General features: G+C 42.9%; 2 protein-coding genes across 2 annotated transcripts in view; both read left to right on the top strand.

The window, feature by feature from the left end:
- LOC133020965 (kinase non-catalytic C-lobe domain-containing protein 1) overlaps positions 1–4634 on the top strand; it is a 35917-nt gene extending 31283 nt beyond the window's left edge. The window contains 5 exon segments of the mRNA XM_061087737.1: positions 459–621; positions 2203–2325; positions 2625–2684; positions 3089–3246; positions 4406–4634. Coding sequence (XP_060943720.1) covers positions 459–621; positions 2203–2325; positions 2625–2684; positions 3089–3246; positions 4406–4634 — 733 coding nt within the window.
- A 5022-nt stretch (positions 4635–9656) lies between these two features.
- Positions 9657–10609, top strand: LOC133021058 (homeobox protein vent1-like). Its single transcript, XM_061087826.1, has 3 exons — positions 9657–9900; positions 10004–10236; positions 10352–10609. The coding sequence occupies exons 1-3, from the start codon at positions 9657–9659 to the stop codon at positions 10607–10609; spliced, it is 735 nt and encodes a 244-aa protein (XP_060943809.1).
- The last annotated feature ends 2660 nt before the right edge of the window (positions 10610–13269 follow it).

Below are 13269 nucleotides of genomic sequence, written 5' to 3'. Positions count from 1 at the left end.
CAACAGCACCATTTATTTTCCACACATAGGCCATTGTGTATTGGGTGCACATAATCTATCATTTGCATCTCTAATCTGCAACACAGAATCCTTGTTAACTCTAGTTACCCAGTCCTATAATCAATCAATAAATAAAAATGCATTTTACTTCTGATTTCATGCAAATTAATCTTAATGTGTGGGCCTAAATAAAATAAATCATTATGGATGTATGGATTAAACAGTAATGGACTTAGAACTGAGGCTTGTGGGTCCACACAATGGATGATTAAGAGACACAGTGAGACCTGTCGGTGAATTCAGAATCTGCAATCCGCGGACATTTGGCATGTTTCCTGATAAATGAATACATTATTGATTTATTGAATTTCCTTGCAATACATATTCTGACAATAATAAAGGTATTGTTGTTTATGTACCAATTTCCCAGTATGAATTTCCCTGCATCGCTTTTTTCTCCCCATTAGGAATGTGTCACAGCACATCCCGCCAGCAGAGGGCAGCAGTCTTCATGTATGTGAGGGGACACCATCAGACAGTCACCTGCAGCAGCTGCTCACTTATGCTGAAAGTGTCACAAACTGGATCTCCTCTGAAATCGTCATCTGTGACTCCACCAAGGTGAGAGGAGACACACGATAATACAAGAGTCTAAGAGGAGTCAGGAAAAAAAACATGGCAGCTGTCCCAGTCTGAGTTTGTGATCTCACCGGACACAGATTCTGTCAGTCACAGATTTCCACATGTGTTTTCTGATTCTTCTCTGTCAATCTACTGAAGTGAAATACTTAAAATTGTTTCTCTTTCAGTGGCTTCATAAGCTGTTGTTTTCAGAATTTCAACTGAAATAAATTATTAGTTGAAATTGTTATTAGCTGTTTACTAAGCCCATCCAAGGACAGGGGATGTTGCACATTGTTAAGCCCTATGAGAAGTGTGACTGATATATACAAATAACATCAGATAGATTGATATGACGGACAGGACTACACAGTTCTCCCACCTAATGTTAAACAGACACTGAACCTGCGGTAAAAGAACGGGAACTGCCCCGAACATGATGGAGTGTATAATCTAACCCACACAGGTCTCAGGGCCTAAAGTTCGTGTGGGTCTGTGCAGATTCTAACACAAGGCAGGTACAGACATGTCTGAAAAGTACCAGCAGCTTTGGAGAGTATAGTGTGGTTCCCAAACGCGTCATTAGCTGACTGAGCACTTTGTCTTCCACCACGGGGAAAGACTGGTCAACAAGGGAAGTCTGTGATTCGTCAATTGCTGTCTATAGTAAATTTCTTGCAAGTTTCAAATGCCATTTCCATACAGCTTTGTTGCAATGATGACTTCTCAGGTGACTTTTAATATTATATTTAAGATTTGTTGTGCTAAAACTTGCAGTCTTTCCCCCACTGCTCTGAACCCAGTACAGTGCTTTGCTGCCTCCTGCTGACATAGTACTGTCTTTGCAATATTGGTTCGTATTATCATAAATGTCCGAATTGAAAAAAATACATGTAACCCTTTATCAGTCTCAATAATTTCTATGCTTCAAATTACCAGTTTCGTTGTTCGTCGTGTTTTTTTTCCTTTAGCTACTTCTTCCTACTTTCATGTAGACGATCCATTCATTCTTCAAAATGTTCAGTTCACTTCACTGACATTTGTGTCATTTGTCATACTGATGTGACTGACTCATTCACCAACTGACGCTGCAGCTCTTTATAATGCACTTGAGCAGTTTCTGCCGCTCCAGCTCAAATTTCTGCTAAGCTTCGATTAAACTTTTATTTACATTTGAGTTGAACTTTCACCTCTTTCTCTTCTAAAGGCATCCCAGTCATCTTTCATTCTGAAAGCCACGGTTAAACTTCCTGCTTACACATGCAAGTAGAACCTAAAAATCTTTCCAGCCATTTTAGCCTTTTTAACCTGTTCATGCAATTGCACCAGAATTGAAGCTCAAATTCTCCTTCATACAATTTAGCCTTTTCTAATTTAAATGGAAAAATAATCTGCAGAAGCAGTAAAGCAAAACTCTCCACAATGCACTATTATCATCAACTGTAACTACTTTTCCTGTGGATTTACTACACTATGCAACGTCTCTAGTCCCAGGAAAAGCTTAAAGTGTAAAGAGCCCCTTTGACACATTTCATTTTGCCTTGTTTAGCATCTTTTCTCAGTTTCTCTCTTCTTACACAGACACAAGTTGCTTTGGTGACCAAGTATCTGTGGATCGGAAAACACTGCTACGAATCGAGAAACTTTGCCACGGCCATGCAGGTCCTCGGAGGTCTGGAGAACGTGATTGTCGGGCAATTACCAGTAAGGCTGCATCTCATAAATGACCCCAAAACGGATTCTGAGTTTGTGTATTAAGTTGGATGCCCTCCAGCGAAATGTTTTCTTCAGCTGTGATGGAACTGAACTGGTGTTTAATTGGTTTCGCAAGTGAGGAAGAATCAGCATTAACGCATTTGAATAGGAGGAATAAAGAGAGGAGGAATGTGAGCACTGAATGTGAGTAATTAAAAAACCTCACAATGCAACAGTGTTGTTGCTGCGGTTTAATTCATCTTCATGTTGGAACTACTAAAAACAACTTCTTCATCTGTTGCCAACAGGCTTGGAAGCAGCTGTCGTCCAAGGTGTTTGAGATACTGGAGGAGCTGCGAGCTGTGCAGGTGTGTGTGAGTAGGTGTGTTTGTGCAAGTGCACACTCATGGTGTTTGTAACCGAAGGCTGGTCACATATTGTGAAACTGGGCTCCAGGGCAAACAAACCAATAGCAAAACAACTCCGAGCAACTTGCCTGTGTGCTGAGAACCGGCAGCTGGTTGTCCTTCTGAAAGTGAGACTCAACGGAGCAGATTTCCTCTCCATGTGTAATAAAAACAAATGCTATTTCGAAATGAAATTAGGTTAAATATGTTGAAAATCCTCCCAGATCCTCTCATTCATATTCCATCGTAATGGACATTGTTATACAGCATCAAACAGTTTTGGCCTAATTGGAAGTTTTCTTGTTTTTCTGTTCCATTCCAAACTAATTCATGTACCATGCAGATTAACTGCTCCCTCTCCTCAGGTGTTTCTGAAGAGTGACGACCTGTGTCTGATGGGTGGGGAACACCTGAGGCCGAGGCCCACCCTGCCGCCGGCACATATCCTGGCCATGCACGTCCAGCAGCTGGAGATCGGAGCCTTCACACTCACTACTGGAGCCTACAAGTGGACCAAGCTCAGGTGAGGGAAGATCCAGATCCTTTATAGATCTGTGATGAGGTGCTGTTGACACGATGTGGCCAAGTTTGAATCTGTTCCATTTCTGCTGTTGTTTCTGAACCCCTTGGTTGCTGTCACTGACTATTGTAAACATCTATCAATTCTGTTATTTTCTTACTTTGCCTTGTAGCAACTTTTCAATTAACTTTATTTAGTTAACATTAATGTGTTCCCACTGAAATTGTTAAATACTTCCCGATACAGACCGCTAATTGCTGATTTACAAATTCATTATTATAAATTGACCATTTTTCATATTTATCACTAAACTGGACGATTTTGTTGTTCCTCAATTCCATTTATATAAATGATAATATAATAATAGTCTATTTTTGAATATGTAAGCTGTATGCCAATTCAGGGGCCACTTTCTTTGGAGGATGTGGTCTATGTGGTCATTCCTGGGCAGGTGAAGCTTGTCCTGCCCTTGTTGCTTAGCAACATAGTTGCAGATGGACATGAGGAGAAAGTTTGAAAGGCCCATGAAAGAGCTTTGTCTTCACTGGTTTGGTTTTCAACAAAAAATATCACTAAACCTATAAATTCGTGTAAGCATGTAAATATAAAACACAGCTTTCTTCAATTAAGCTGATAACTATCCTTGTGATAGTAAATACGAACAGTCAGAACCATTAACTAAGAATTAACTCTCTCCACACGTACTGTACATTGATGAAAAAGTTGGCCAACTCCCTGTGAGGACGTGTTTTCCTGTGTCCTTCTTCTTCACTCCAATATGGCTGACCAGATGCTGAGGTCGCAGCAAGTGGCGCCTGGATGGTAATGGCACAGCTGCTGAATTTGGGTTGTTGGTAGGGGTGCCAGTGTTGCACCAGATGGCACCCGTGGGATGGGGTTCAATTGGAAAAGAGGTTTTGGCCCAGAAGCTGAGATGAGACTGGGTGTTGCCAGATGCTGAGGTCAGGAGCTCTAGCGGGGAAAGGCAGATACACAGCTGCTCGGTGTGGACCCCGGGTTATCCCACTCTCTGCAAATCAGGTCACAGACAGAAGCTGATGATGTTGCTAATGATGAATATGCACCGGGAGATTAGTGTTTATTATTTTCATGTTTTCACTCTGTCGCATGTTGCTTTATCTTTTTTTATTTATATTTCCAGGAGCATAGCAAAGGTTGTGAGTCAGGTCCACGCCTTCCAGGAGGCGGTGTACTCCTACAGCCCGGACCGGGAACTGCAGTCCTACCTTCAGCGCCGCATCGCCCGGCTCGCCACCTCTGACATCCGCCTCTTGGCCGCCGACAACGATCCCAACATCCAGCAGTCCAGCGAGCGACAGACAAGGAGAATCCAGGACACGCTGAAGCGGGTCAAGGCCTCCTTCCAGTGAGTCCTGGCCCGGTCACTTGTGTTAGTCCTGAGAGAGCTAGTCGCCACCAACAAGGCGAGACCTCATGTCCAAGCCCAGACTGAGGCCCCCAGATGCCTCTGTTGACCAATCACCACGGCCCTTTAGCCTGGAAACCCTCTGGCAACCTCTACATCACACCGATTCTGCTTGTTGGTCACACACCTCAGTATTCCTCTGCCAAAAAGACAAAAGTCATGGGTGACGTTTGTAATCTGAAAGCCTTCTTCCTCTGTTCATAATGTATAATGAAGTTTGTGTAATCTTTATTTGTGAACTGATCTTGTATTATAGATTTTAAGTCCCACGCATAATCATACGCAGAGTGAACATGTCAGCAGCAATGCAAAATACACGTCCAACATCAAGGCTGGATCACCAACATTAATATGATCCCTTCAAAAATTTTTTTAGGAATGTGCACTATTAAACTACAAAATCAGCTGATATGATGAGGCCCCAAGGTTTGAAGCCTTCTATTTTTCAGCCACACAGGGAATGGCAGTGCCAGTCTGCTCGTCAGTCAGTCCAACATATTTGTTCCACACTGAAATATCTCAAAAACTATTGAATACATTTCCATGAACCTCTCGAGGCCAAATGCAAAACCAGGCATGTCTGAGCTGCTAAGACTGTTATGGTCCTGTATTTTATATTTCCTTATTCATGAAAAAGTTTTGGAGGTCTTCTTGACTTTTTACCAGCTTCTCCCTGCACTGTGTCTGATTGTGATGAATGTCAAACAGAGTGTCTACAGTTATGCTGATTTTAAAGTAGGTATAGAGTAAGAATATAGAGAGGGATGAGACACACGTTCAGTCTGTATCAGGAGAGCATTTATATGTGATTTTGCACTTTGCTGCACACAAAATGTCTCTTCAGCTCATTGTTGTCTGTCTTTCCACCTCGGTCGAAAGACCCCAGAAGATTAGCCAAATTAGTCCTCTGATGTGTGAAAGCGCGCCCGCAGTTATCATATGTCATTTTTGTGTGCAACTCTGCAACATACAGTTTCCTCCAGACCAAAAGGTGGCGGTATAGAATATATAACAAGGCTAACACCATATATAGTAGATAAGCTGAGCAGAAGCATGGAAAACATGAGGGAGATTCAAGTCCTGCTGCTGTTGATCGTCTTTTACTGGATCAGCTGGCTCAACTTGCAGGAGATGTCAGCAAACACCTTATTGGTTTTGTGTCACTGATTCATGTTCACCCTGGATGAATTAGATTATATTCATTACCACACATGAACCAGGAAAGGAAACACAAAACACAATCTACAGAGCATAGAAATAAATGGGGCCCAGCAAGTCCTTTTTGCCTGGGATCCCCTGGCAGGTAAATCCAGCCTTGACCAACAAACACATAAATTTGCTGAATTGTATTTGACTTGCAGGAAACAAGACAAAATTAATACAGAATCTTTCCGTTTACGGATAATTGTTTTGTCTAATCTACAACAGGTGGATCTGTTTGTTCACCAAATGAGATTCATGTGACTAGACTGGTAATTAATATTTAATATGAATTCAATTTAAACAGCACAATGTGAAATAATTGCTATTTATTAACAGTAGTGTGTCGTGACAGCTGAAAACGAGACAAGCTTGCTGTCAGGACAATACCTTACCATTACCGACAGACTGATAGGACATAATGAGATGTCAGTGTGCAAAATGTTATTAGATGAACGATTTTCCGCCTGTGTCTATTTTTCTATTTTCCTGCCGGCTCCCTCTCCTCCATGGTTCCCTGCCCTGAAACACACCGTGGAGATGGAATGTGACGTGCTATGAAGATTTGCTTAATTTAGCCAAATAAACGAGATTTTGTAAGCTCCCTCTTGCCAGAGCGTGTTATTGTCAGATAATATCCGTGATGGAATGGCTGCATGGCAGGTTACAGGCCCGTTAGATCTGTCAGGGAATGTGGGTCGGGGTGGAAGAGCTGAAGATTGGGGTTCTCTCCTCCTATAGGGATTCACAGCGAATGGTAATGACATCATACTTCCCTGGTATTTCTTCCTCATGAATATCATGTTTTCGTATTAAGGCCACATGGTTTTTTCAATCTGTCACAAGGACAGGTCATTACTTCACCCAGGCACATCTAGCTCTTGTGTTTTGTTGTTCGGGGTCCGATGGGTGCCACTGCTGTACGAGTTCAAATAATAACCATAACTTCAACATCAAAACATTTTAAACCAATTATGTAGAAAAGTATTAAAGTGGTAACACTTACATCAAACTGCAGAACTCACACAGTTAATGAAGGTGACTGAACATCACCATAAAGCATTGTTATTGTGCTAACTTTTATATAAAGTGTTTGTTTTTTTGTTTTTTTACACCTCTTTTTATTAGTTTTTTCGTTCACATACAGCAATAATTCACACATACAGTGTATACAAAAATTCTTAGAGGTAGAAAATAGCGGTAGGATGTCCTACACGATGTATGATGATAACAACAATGAGCTTAAACTGAGCCAGAACGGCTTCTATGAACCACATTAAGTGTTTTTTTTTACATTAGGTCAGCTGTTATTGAATATACAGTGTGCCATATACTTCATATAAAGGACATTTCTCAATATATTTTTTCACTGACATTTGTATTTGTTATACCTGGTGACAGACAACATGTATGTCTGGGTCCAATCAAGGCTGTTCAACAAACAGACAAACAGTTTAAATACTCAAATGAAATCAACCCCAATAGACTTTATATGATCACAGATAAGGAGGCTAAACCCCATTGTACTGTTTTTAACCTTGTTTCAGAGCTGGTGTCCAAACCCATGTGTCTGATCAGAGTTCATAAACACCTCTCAGAGATATAGAAAGAGTCATGAAGTAAAACCATTGTTATTATGCTTCAGTGTCCCAGTACATAATTAGAATACAGTGACTGCAGCCTCTCCTCCGGGACAGACACACAGGCAGAGCCCGGGCAGAGCTGAGGAAATCGGCGCAGTGTGAAGGCGACGTCCCGGGCGCTTTTTATTGTTATCTAACGGGATCAGGGCGCATCTTCAAAGCTTCCCAGATAAAGAGCCCTGAAGGGCTGATGGGGCTGCTGCCTTCACAGCGACAGATCACCGATAAAGGAGACAAGCAGGCCCGGCCTCTTATCTGCATTGTCATATAACTAAACGATCAGTTTAGCGGCATTGTCCCCGAGCTGCTGCATGCCGAGAGCCCAGGGGAGGGGCGCACAGGTTAGGCGCGGTCTCATGGAAAGTGATCTCTCGGTTTATTTGTGTGCATGATATGAAACCGACAGTCATCGTGAAAACTGTGTGCGTGTACAGGAGAAGATTGGATTTCAAATTCTGTAATATTTCTCTGCCAAATTCGTTAGGCTGCACCACAGGGAGCGTTAGTATCGCTGCGTAAATGGAACAAAACCTGCGTTTTTACGCTTGATACGTGTGATTTGTTACAGTCTTCTCTCCATTTGTTCCCTCTTTAATTGTCTATAATCGACTTGTTGTTTACACGTCTATCCTGCCAGTTTATAAAACCCTTAGGATACTTATAAATATGATCTCTGGTGTGCTCTCTGCTGGTATGTGGAGCAGCCATTGCCTGCCTGAGTCTGTTCTGAGGACCTGTTTGCGCTCCCAGGGTTTTTCCCCCAGCTTCCTCGCAGCTTGTTTTAGCATATTTACATTTGAGCGGGCAGACAATCAGCTGTAATTGTGTTGCTACTGTAATACCTTTGATCTGGAATGTTTGAAGCGCCTGTGCCAAATGCTGGCTCTCTGGTCGCTGGCGCCAGTGCGCACCGGGGTATCAAAGACATGTCAATACGAAAGTACCCACCACTGCCCCCCCCTCCCCACCCAACCCATTTGATAGCTGTGAGGTGAAGTCCTCACGAAAGACACTTTTGTTGTGACGCCACAATGCTTCATAAATGGCACCAAACTTGGGATTTTACGCGCACAAGCAGCCCCCCCTCTCCTTTGGGTCACTGTGAAATGACTGTAATCGATTTATTGTGGACATCATGACAGTTTATCAAACATGGATCCGAATTAATCAGCCATAACCACAATCCTTATGACAGCTCTATGATGAGAAAATACATTTTCATTAGTTTTAGGAGCTAACACAAGAATGACTTTTAGTTCGATCACCAATGAGCATTTGAACGAAACTAGAAACCATATCAGTGTAAATTACTATAAGTACTGGATTACACTTTTAGTTTAAAAAAAAAAAAGAAGTAAAAATTCCAGCAGGCAGAATAACCCTTGTCAATGTCATTGGATTACGATGCGTTCACAACACGTACAATGCTGTGAAAGTCATTTAAACTGATTTATATATACTTTTGATTTTTAAAGTATAGTCACATCCACTGATTTATTTTATCAAAATGTCCGAAACCTCAGATACAAAGTGATAATCATATGCGAAAGGGACCATACATGCCACAACATCAGAGAAGTGAGCAGAGAGAATATTTAAGGACAAATATTTCCTCAGGATCCAGATGAAGCCCAACACTGCAGAGCATGAACTGCTGATTCATCTCTTAATCCAGCTCATGTTACAATGTATCGAATTACAACAAGTGAAAGAATGTTTGAAATGACAGAGGCAGGCCTCATAAATCTGGTCATCCGGACTGTTTTCCTGCAGTAAGCAGCAGCATGTGAATATACGCTCCGTGCTGCTGCATACAGCTGTTTCTGCAGCCCCCCCCTCCTCAGTTTCAGTGGGGCGGACAAATGTATGAGCTCAGGAGACTCTCACAGACTCGCCGGCGCCAGGACTTCACACACTCACAGGATATGTAAAGACTTCAATAACGAGCCATTAACCTCTAATCATCGGGATCGATCGGGCGTTAACAAGGGCCCCCCACACATGCAAATGACGGGGAGCGCAGGGCCCCATATAAAAGCCAGCCTGTGGCCAGGAGCTGATCACACTCACTCACTCCCTCTGACATCAGGCGGACTCACAGGTCACTGAGCAGCACTGACAACATGGTCAAATACTTCTCCGTGGACTGGCTGGCCCAGAGCCACAGCGACACGGCGCCCACCGAGGACACCGCGCTGACCTGCAGACCCCACGTCCCCTGCGTGGTGCAGCCGCGACCCCCGACTTTCGGCAAAGGTTACCTGCAGCCAAAACCCAAACCATCCAGACCCGTGGAACATATGGAGCCAGTGGATATCAACAGGCCTCTGAGCTCACCCGACCATTCATCAAACTGCTCCTCACCAAGTAAGTAGCCAAACCAAACTCTTCACGTCAAAACCAGTGATGCGTTCATCCATGGCGCACAAAGCAGTGTTTGTAACCACACTTTTTTCTTTTCTACTTCCAGTTTCGGAAATCAGCGGCTACTCCTCTGGGTATGAGAGCGAAGCAGCGTCTTCAGAGTGTCTCTCCGTGGACGAGGGCAGCGAGGCGGAGAAAGACGGACCTCAGCGCCGGATGCGCACAAAGTTCAGCCAGGAGCAGATCAGCAAACTGGAAAAGATCTTCAACAAGCACAAGTACCTGGACGCAGGAGAGAGAGTGAAGACTGCGAGGAAGCTGAACCTCACAGAGACTCAGGTAAGACTCGGTGTTCCATGCAAACACGTACAATGTGTAGATCATGCATAACGTTTAATATTGGAGCCATAATTGCGCATTGATTTGGATGCTAACTTTGTTTTGTTCTCTCCAGGTGAGGACGTGGTTTCAGAACAGGAGGATGAAGCTGAAGCGGGAGGTGCAGGACTACCTCGCTCCCCAGGTGTCACCGGTCATGTTCCAGTCGATGCCCCCGGCCCAGTACCACTGCCTGGCCGGCCAGCGTCCCCTCTACCCCCCCACCGGCCCGGCCTTCTACCCGCTCCCTCCTCAGATGGTCCGGCAGCAGCCGATGCTCCAACACCCGCCTCCTCATCATCACCTCATGATCCACAATCCCCGTTTCTACTGAGGAGCCGAAAACCACCCAGACTTTTCCCACCTGAAACACTTAGAATCGAAAAGAGTGCAATCCAGAGTTGTTTTATTTAACGTGTGTGTGTGTGTGTTTAACTTTATTATATGTTGTATAGAAATTGTATATGATTCACAGAAAAGTCTATTTATCTCTAAATAAAGTCTATCTTCTATACTGCAGCACTGGACTCTGTATTTTATTTGGCAACATTACAGCTATTACTGGTTAAAGATATCAGCTGATCTATATTGTAGGATTAGCTCATCATGAATAGATCATCCTGTCTCGTCTTTAGGAGGGAGGAGAAGAACGATCTGATAAAGATGGCAGCTGTCCATTTTAGACCAAAGGCTTGTTATCGCAGCTCATTGTGTGGATCTCCTGATTTGATCCTCTCATATCTACAAGATGCGAAGTTAAAACCAGATCAAACGAAGCAATATAAACAAGTCAACTGAAATCACCAAGGATGGTCAATGTATAGGCCGTGGATTAAGCAGATAAAGTATTTTTTCAGAATTGTTCAAGATTAGACGGTATCAGAATCACTGTGGTGGGTGTTTTCCTTCTCCTGTCAACAAAGACTATATGCCCAGATGCTCTTGCTTTCACGGGCTTTGTTTGTCCTCACCTCTGCACTTCAAACGCACAGTTAACGGGGAGATCATGGTCCAACAATTAGTCCTAATTAAGCAGCTCATTGATGAGTTTACACTGATCCACGGGAGACTGCCGGCCCGGCTCCAGAGAGTCTGGGGTTTTGTGTGGCCAGAGAGTCTGATCTCTGCAGGTTTGAAGTGTCCGAGGCCTCAGGTTAGAACCTGCGTGATTATGTGATGAGATCTGATAGCAAACTGGATTCGTGACAACTTGAAGATAAGGAGAAAAGGGTCAGAATAGGATTCAAGATTCAAGATTTTTTTAATGTCATATGCACAGAGATAACATGAAGCAGTCACTGTCAATGAAATACTTGGGTCACAGGCTCTCTTTAAGCAATGCTCAGTAATTTCAACCCAAAAAAAAAAAATAGAAATAGTATAAAATAAAATAAAAAAGAATAAAATTGAATATCATTAAAATAGAATATCAAAAATTTAAAATAGAAAATAAAATATATAAATCTAAATATATATCTTTACAGATTTAGAGAAAAATAGAGCAACAATAGTTCAATTTGTGCAGTAGTGCAAATATTCAAATATGCTTATTACGGTGCTGGTGCAAATATGCAGATATTCCAGGGTGCTGGTTTGGTGGAGTTATTGCAGTTCAGAGGAGTTTAAAAGTCTTATGGAGATGCGTAAATAGTTGTGTTAAATAGAAGTTATGTGTTTTTTGAGCTGTAGGGCATTTTAAAATGTAACCGGATGCAAGCAACATAAATCAACAACACTCACAATATATTTCGCTTTAAATTATACATATGTTTGTATCAGGTTTGGTTCACGGCAAATGCAATTCTGAAGAATCGCTTGCGCGGGCACCCAGCGCGCCCATCAGCAAATGTCTCATTCAAATAAGCCACGGAAGATCAAAAGGAACTTTCTCACTCTCCGGGACTTACACGGTCACACCCACCCACCCCCCCACCATAACAAAGAGCTCATCACCGGGCTGCCTGATGCGCAGACAGCTGGGCGCTTCTGTCTGCGTCTCCAGAGGTTCATCTGACAGCCTGGAAACATCTCCACCTTCACCACAGGAGCCAGGATCTCACAATACCTGAGACCTTTCAGGGTTTAAAGATATTTGGTAAATGTCTTACACTGACATTGTTAGTATTGTTATTCAATGAACTGGTGCTGCCATCATGAATAACATATCTACATCTATAAATATTAATACCATGACAATTAGTCTAACAGAGCTTTAATAGGACGGTAACACAACTATTTCTGGTCACTCTCCTCTTTTTTATACATTTCTCCTCTCGCCAACGTTTTTCTCCCCTTCAACTCAATTCGGTGGACCGTCGTGTGAACTGTTTAGTAAGGTATCGACCTTACGATGTAAAGTGCCTTGACATAATGCATGTTGTGATTTGGCGCTCTACAGATCAGATTGACTGACACATTTAATTGAATTCTGATATACAAAATGTAATTATTAATTCGTTTTACCATGGTGGCACAGTGGGATCTGGAGCCTATGACAATACCGGTTTCTTTATCTGGGCTGCATGTCTGAGAATAGAGTCGACCCTCTTGTATTCAGTGGCGGATGTGGCGCTGAATCACTTTATGCAGAGATCTTTACGTCTGGGAGATGCCAGGTATCTGATACTCAGACTTACTGGCGCCGCAGCCATGAACGTGAGAAAACCCACAACCCCGACCTCTATTAACTTCAATTACAGCCGCCATCAAGTTTCTATCGTTCCGCTGAGAACCCTTTGCATATGCAAATAAAGAAGTGTGCTCCTCCTTTTTAGCGACACCCAGGGGACAGCAACCGCTGACCCGCGCACATCTGAGATCAGCGCTGGACTGCATCATGGCGAACTTCTCGGTGGAGTGGCTTTCCAGAAGTTTTTATGAGGAGAGAGATTTGCAGGTGAAGAGTGCTGCACTTCATTCACAGCCCCATACGGAAAAAGAGGAATTTACAAAGGGATCAATAAGCCAGTTCTCTCCAACCTCACCAAACAGTAA

Source organism: Limanda limanda, chromosome 15, assembly GCF_963576545.1.
Source record: "Limanda limanda chromosome 15, fLimLim1.1, whole genome shotgun sequence".
Classification (NCBI taxonomy): Eukaryota; Metazoa; Chordata; class Actinopteri; order Pleuronectiformes; family Pleuronectidae; genus Limanda; species Limanda limanda.
Note: the sequence above shows the minus strand (reverse complement) of the source record. Positions and strands in the feature narration are given on the sequence as shown.

Bases quoted from the DNA above. Each gene is read 5' to 3' on its own strand.
- LOC133021058 (XM_061087826.1), top strand. From the start codon at position 9,657: ATGGTCAAATACTTCTCCGTGGACTGGCTGGCCCAGAGCCACAGCGAC. The intron at 9,901-10,003 runs GTAAGTAGCCAA...TTCTACTTCCAG, and splicing joins ATCAAACTGCTCCTCACCAA to TTTCGGAAATCAGCGGCTAC. The intron at 10,237-10,351 runs GTAAGACTCGGT...TGTTCTCTCCAG, and splicing joins TGAACCTCACAGAGACTCAG to GTGAGGACGTGGTTTCAGAA.